Source organism: Myotis lucifugus, unplaced genomic scaffold (genome assembly GCF_000147115.1).
Source record: "Myotis lucifugus unplaced genomic scaffold, Myoluc2.0 scaffold_8827, whole genome shotgun sequence".
Lineage (NCBI taxonomy): Eukaryota > Metazoa > Chordata > Mammalia > Chiroptera > Vespertilionidae > Myotis > Myotis lucifugus.
In genome coordinates this window covers 37-6694 of record NW_005879875.1, presented here as the reverse complement: position 1 = coordinate 6694, position 6658 = coordinate 37, and the positions used below count along the sequence as shown (strand labels likewise).

Here is a 6658-nt window from a genome sequence, read left to right as displayed (position 1 = left end):
AAGCTGGTGGAGCAGCATGGAGCGATGTGTGGTGGACTCTCCCCCCCGAGCAGCTCCTTCCGAAGGAGCCTTATCTCAGGTAAAGTTCCCTTGTCAGTCAGCAGCCTCTGTGTGCATTGCATGCCTTACCGGCAACAGAAGAGTCTTGGGAGTTAAAAAAGAGGTACATTCTCATGTAAAGCAAGCATGTCAAACGCTGCCGCGGGCCACGAGCTCGACATGCTTGATGTAAAGTGAAGGCGCTATTCACTATAAATAGAAGTCAGTGCATGGAGAGGAGACGTTTTTATTTAGCTAGAGAAGCTTGGTATTTAATATAGCTGAGGGGGTGAGGGTTTTTGTCATCTCATTGAGGGCCAGAGTTTTAATGGACTCGCTTAAGTAGCTGTAATTGCGAGAACAGGGACTGGCATGAGTATACCAGGACTTCGTAGGATCTGAATTAGGGGGAATCAATGGCATCACACACCAAATATCCGAACTGGAAGATAATCTCGAGAAAACAAAAACAAAAGCAACATTACAAACAGTTTTATATTTACATGAATAAATGTGTAAATCAGGTGGCCTTACTAATTTTGGCCTGCAAATGAGTGAGATGTTGTAATTGTGAAATGTTTTTAAGTGTTTTAAGTTTAAACTGAAAATGTGAGGGTAACAGTTGCAAGCATTTCATGTCCTTTGGCCTTTCGGGGATTTCTCGTGTGCATTTCCGGTGAAACTCAAGTGCTCTTCTTACCTGTCTCCTCAGGTCGGTGGTCCCGACGCCTTGGAGTACGAGCCGGGCCGGGACATCCTGGACATCTGGTTTGACAGCGGAACCTCCTGGGCCTGTGTGCTTCCAGGTGATTTAAATCGGAGTCTGCACACCCGTCAGGCAGTTTTGAGACTATGCAGACGGTACTTAGCAGAAATCTATAGCCAGGATCCCTCTTGCTTTACTTGCAAGATCTGCTCTAATGTAATCTGAGATCGGAAGGACCTTTGGAGATCATTCAATCTGAGGATTTGTACACTTCGTTTTTGTTTTTCCAAATGAAATTTTATATGGAACCTCAATACATGAGATAGAGAAAAATGGGGGTTTTCTCCCTCCTTTAGCCTCCCCGGCCCACCTGGCCACCCCGAGGCACCCGGTTCTATAGCAGAAAGTGTGGACATCACAGAAACGGTCTGCCCAGCATTTTTCAGGAGAGGCAGTGAGACTGAACTAGAGGCCAGTTAGGGGCTGGTCACATAACCTAGAGTCAGGCTCTGGGACTCAGTACCTGGTTCTCAGTTCTCCTCCTTCTCTACTACATGCCCCTCTCCCCCCCCAGTATGAACAACTGACTATTTTTACACTTACTCCTAGTTAGGGTGAGTCTGTGACTCACTGGCTGAAGGGAAAGGAGCGATGGGGCAGGAACTAGGCGAGCAGGAGGAGGTGCACATCAGAGGGTGTGTCCAGTTGCTGGGGGAGAATGTCCTTGGGGATACTCAGTGGAAAGTTCGAGATAAAGCGAAGTGTGCGGCTGGTCGTCCCTGGGAGGGAGGAGACGGGATGAGGTGCCCAGGAGCAGTGGCAGCTCAGGCAGGTGCTTGTACTGCTCCGAGGGGCCAGCTTTGGCCCAAGAGGCCCTGTTTGCTCTCGGGAGCAAGGGAGTGTGGGGAAATGGCTTGTCTGTGCAGAGGCCGTTGTTAAAGGGATGGGAGGGGATTGTCCTCAGGTTTTCCCAGCGGCATGCTCTGGCTCGAGGCCTCAGTAGGGGGAGGACAGCAGTATGGATCCCAGTAGGGAACCATTCCTGCACTTGGCCTTTTAGCTTAGGAAATTGGAAAAGCAAAATGTATGTAAATTCATTTTTACTCTATATTACAGCTAAAATACACAGAGTAACATGGCCAAGTATAAGTTACATTAATACAGTTTTATATTTTTTTATGTAAGAATTTTCAGAATTAGTATTTCGTAAGTTTCTCCCACTGTATTTAAGAGAAAACGTGACCTAGTGCTCATGTAGTACATTTCAGAGTTCACTAACTGCTTCGGCTTTGGTGAGAATTGCTGCTGCTAGCGTTGGTGCTTTTTAATTCCTGACGTGGTTTTACATCACCAAGCGCATCATCGCGTGCCAATTATACCTGGTCATTGCCTGGGTTACAGAGCGGGGGACGCCGTTAAGACCCCCCCACCCCGTGCCGCTGTCCGTGGTGCTGATGGCGTTTAGTCATTCAGTTTCTAGTTTGTGATGTTCTGAACCAAATATTTATGGCAGAAATACTTTATTAAATGAAACTTATGGTAAAAATGCACCTGATTAGCAAACCATGTTTTTCTTCCCTGTCACATTTGGGTAATTAATTCAAAGGAAGAAAATTAATTTGTTATTTAAAGATGTATGTTGCATGCATAGGACGCTGCCAGAATATAAACTACCATTATGATAATAAGTCTAATTTTAGACTGTAGTTTTCTGCTTTTTCACTCAGATCTTATATTCCTCCTCCTCAAAAAAAGAAAAATAATAAGATAATCTTATGAGATTACTCAATAAGAATTAGATTAATTGGTTTATATTTTACCCTATTTTTTTCCCTTTTATTCTTTTATGACCAAAAAAACCAACAAACTTGAAAAGATAGGCATTACACATGAAGTGGGAGTCAAGATACTAGGCGAATTCATAGTTCAAAAGGCCATAAAGTGAGGGTGACTTGCCTTAAAAAAACCCACAAGAAGTCAGTCACCTACTTTTCCTGAGAAGGCTTGTTGTACTTCTCATTCTCAAGTGGTTGGTATCAAGTCCAATGTGAAATGATTTATTGCCTACGTCTGCGTATTTCCTTGAGAGGACATTATTGAAAAATGAAATCAGCCTGATTTTGAGCTAAATTTTAGCTACCAGACTTCATTAGTACCTGCTAATGTTTAATGAGAGAAATTTGGTGATTACATGGTTACATGGCATATGGTTTTACTTTTGCTGACAGATTTTATAGCAGTGAAAGAGATTTGGCTTATCAATTTTAACACCAGGTCAAGTGCGGGTTTCATTGTGAGTTCAAGGTAATAGAACTGAAGAAATGGAAACTTGAAACTTCCTGAAAGGGACTAGTATTTTTAAGTGAATCTTATATAGGTAATAAATCATACCTATATTTCTAAAACATTCTTTAAACATTAAAGGAATTAATTATTGCAGTGATTTAAAAAAAAAACAATAACATGAATTATTTTTAAATTTTAAGTAGATTAATTTTTTGGAGCAGGTTCAGGTTCACTACAAGATGGAGTGTCGAGCACAGAGTCCCGTACCCTTTGTCCCCCCTCCCCCTCAGCCTCCCCATCAACATCCCCCACCTGATGGCACATGTGTTACCGTGGGTGAACTACATTGACACATCACCACCCAGAGTCCACGGGTGACAGCAGGGTTACCTTTGCTGATGTAGATTCTGGGGTTTGAACTAATGTGTAATGATACGTGTCCATCATGATAGGGTCATACAGAGTATTTTCAATGCCCTAAAAATCCTGTGTTTTACCATTCATCCCAACCACCACACCCCCTTATCTCCTACCCCACCTTTGGCTCATGTGGCTTTTTTATAGTTTGCCCATCTTTTTACCGGGCCACTGTCAAATTAGAAGTTAATAATTTGCCCTTTATCAAGAGTTCTTTTTTTTTCTGATTAAATGTCTTGGTTGAGCACAGGTACTCCAGATTGTCTAGGTTCAGGACCCTACCCTTATCTGTCACTGCTGCTTATCTGCATGACCTTGTTCAAGTAGTAAAACCTCTCAGGGTCTCACCCTCCTCATCTGTAAAGTGGGGATGATAGTAATACCTGCCTTACCGAGTTACAGTGCACATCAAGTGAATTAACCTATAACGTTAATTACCTATGGTTTGGGAGTTCATACGCAAGGTGTATTTTCTTCATCTGGATTAATAAATTGGCAGTGAGGGTAACAGCCATTGGTTACTGCAGACCCTGGAAATAAACAATGTGATCACTCTATCCTTTCAGTGCTTGGATATAGATACATGTTTGTTTTCCTATTACAATGACATTTCCGTACTTGTCAATGCTTGTTTTGAGGTACGGACCAAAGAGCAGACTTATACTTGGAAGGAAAAGACCAGCTTGGCGGTTGGTTTCAGTCTTCCTTGTTAACAAGTGTGGCTGTGAGGAAAAGAGCCCCTTTTAGGTGAGTATTACACCCCAACTGAACACACCGCACGCTTTGCTTCTGCTGGGTCTTGCCAGTGTAAGAAGCCTGTGCCAAACACCGCCTTTCATGAGCTCGCAGTCTCGTCTCATGAGAGAAGAGAGAGAGAGGAAGGAGGTAACAATGCAGAAAAGTCTGGTCACTGATATGGGACTCGGCACTGACCGGAGAACAGGGAGACCTGCGGAGAGCGAGGCCTCCAATGTGGTCGGACTCCACTCAGAGGGACGGAGACAAGGGCGTCCTAGGTTGATCGAAGGCAGCCTGGGCTCAGATGTCCTTACATTCGTAATCTCCAGAAGTGGCCACTGTACTGAACAATCCCATTAGGAGGTTTATTAAATTAGGGATTCATAGTTATAGGTAATTGCTTTTGTTTGTACAAATATGTGTATAGAGGTTCTAATCAGAAATATTCTGAAAGAGCTTAATAACACTGTTGCTATCTTACTATGAAAACCCATTCCAGCAAATTTAAATGTTTGCTTCTTATATAACATACTTTTCTAAGCCAATAGAACAGCAGGTATTTTTTTCTTAAATTGCCTTTTTCAAGATAATTGGAAGTGATAATCTGCTCTTTTTAAAACATACTTTTTCCCAGTTAGTTTTAATGATCAAAACCAGCACATAATAGATGCTCAGGAAACGTATTTACGTTCCCTTATTTAGGGAACATAAACATCAAGAACGTTTCTGTGTATAAGTAGAGAGCTTACTATTTAACAATCATGATAAATGAGCTGTTGAAATTGGACTTTCAAGAAAAGCTCTCCTACATAATCTGTCAAGAAAAACCCCATTTTTGTGTTAAACGAAGATACTCTTTTAAAGCGATAGGTCACCTTCAAAATGATCGGGATGATTGTTGTTATGGTTATTATAACAGCCGATTTGCCTTCTCAGGACGGTGGTGGTCCATGGGTTCACCCTTGGAGAAAAGGGTGAGAAGATGTCCAAGTCTCTAGGGAATGTCATTGATCCTGATGTTGTCATCAATGGAGGACAAGTAGGTGGCTTTTCAACATTCCTTTTATATTGGTTTTAAGGCCCCAGACCCTTCATGTAGTCACTTCAGTGTTAAAAAAACGAACCCATCTTTTATATGAATAGCAGATGCCTTACCGTGTCTTAAAACTAGACTCTTAAATCATATGATTTTAAAGAAAAAGGGAAGGGCTGGGATTGCGGCCCTTTTAGACCCATTTCTGGTCTGAATCTTTAGGTAGGTCTTGAACCCTGCTACCCCTTTTTTAATGGTCTGAGCTCTGAACTGCAATTTTACATTTAAATGGAAATGATCTAAGAAAAAAATGAAATTGCCACTTCTAAATGCATGTTTCATTATTCTTGGAAATTCTGCTCTTTAAAGCACGCCATTAATGAACATGAAATCTGGGGTTGCTGATAATTTGGTTAATTTTGAAGTTGTTTGCATAAGAGAAATCACGGACTGTTGTTCCTTTGGCCTTTTACTGCCCTCCTAATGGCCAGCAGTCATTTCCCTGTGCACAGAGTTGCTAGGGAACATTGAGAGGGAAAGCAGCCCTTCCCTCCGTCCCGGAGACATCCAGGCGCGGCTCTGGGTCTGGGCAGCCGCCGTGACCGGGGAAGCGGTGTGTCAGCGTCTGCATGGTACACAGGACTGTAGGGGACACTCCCTTTTCCTGTGCTGTTTCAGAGGCAGCCTGACTCCTGAGTGTAGCCCTCCTTTCATTCCAGTGCAGGAGCCTGTACGCTCACCTGTGCTCAGACCTTTGGGCGTAGGAATATCAGGAAGGCTTGTTCACCTGCTTGGAACGGGAATGGAAGCCATGTTTATGTTTGTGTGTGTTTTTCCCTCAATGAAAAGGATCAAAGCAAAGAGCCTCCTTATGGTGCTGACGTCCTTCGCTGGTGGGTCGCCGAGTCCAACGTCTTCACTGAGGTGACACTGGGTCCCTCTGCACTGAATGCCGCCCGAGAGGACATCTCCAAGGTCAGAGCTCCTGCGTCCTGTTGCCCGTGAAACATTTACCAGACCATTATTTTAAAAACAGAGGCACGGTTTGTGTGGCACTGCAAATCTGATGAGCATTTACAAATATCCTATATGATTTGTTTAACAAATCAGTAATAATTTTATACAGTCTTTTTATTATTAAATATATAGCATAATACGTGAAATTGTGCTAATATTTTTGGGGGAGGCTGCATTTTATTTGAAAACCCACCCATTTTTGCTGACAGGCATGTTAACATTGTAAACAAAAATAGCATCTGCCGAGACAATGCAGCAAGTATGCTGAACCTCCCATACAGAATCGATTCCTGCAGCAAACGAACAGTCCCCTAAGGCCCCGCTTAACCCATGTTACATAAGATAGGCTTACACAGGCGCTGACCACAGCGCAGCTTATTTCTTCATTAAGGAGACTCTAGTCTGGACATTGAAGATACTGT

General features: G+C 42.9%; 1 protein-coding gene across 1 annotated transcript; it reads left to right on the top strand.

Annotated features, from left to right (window-relative positions):
- Positions 1-16: 16 nt before the first annotated feature.
- LOC102438924 (isoleucine--tRNA ligase, mitochondrial-like) lies at positions 17-6239 on the top strand. Its single transcript, XM_023749431.1, has 5 exons — positions 17-79; positions 752-845; positions 4087-4195; positions 5123-5225; positions 6069-6239. Exons 1-5 carry the CDS (start codon positions 17-19, stop codon positions 6222-6224), a joined length of 525 nt encoding a protein of 174 aa, XP_023605199.1. The 3' UTR covers positions 6225-6239.
- Positions 6240-6658: the final 419 nt, after the last annotated feature.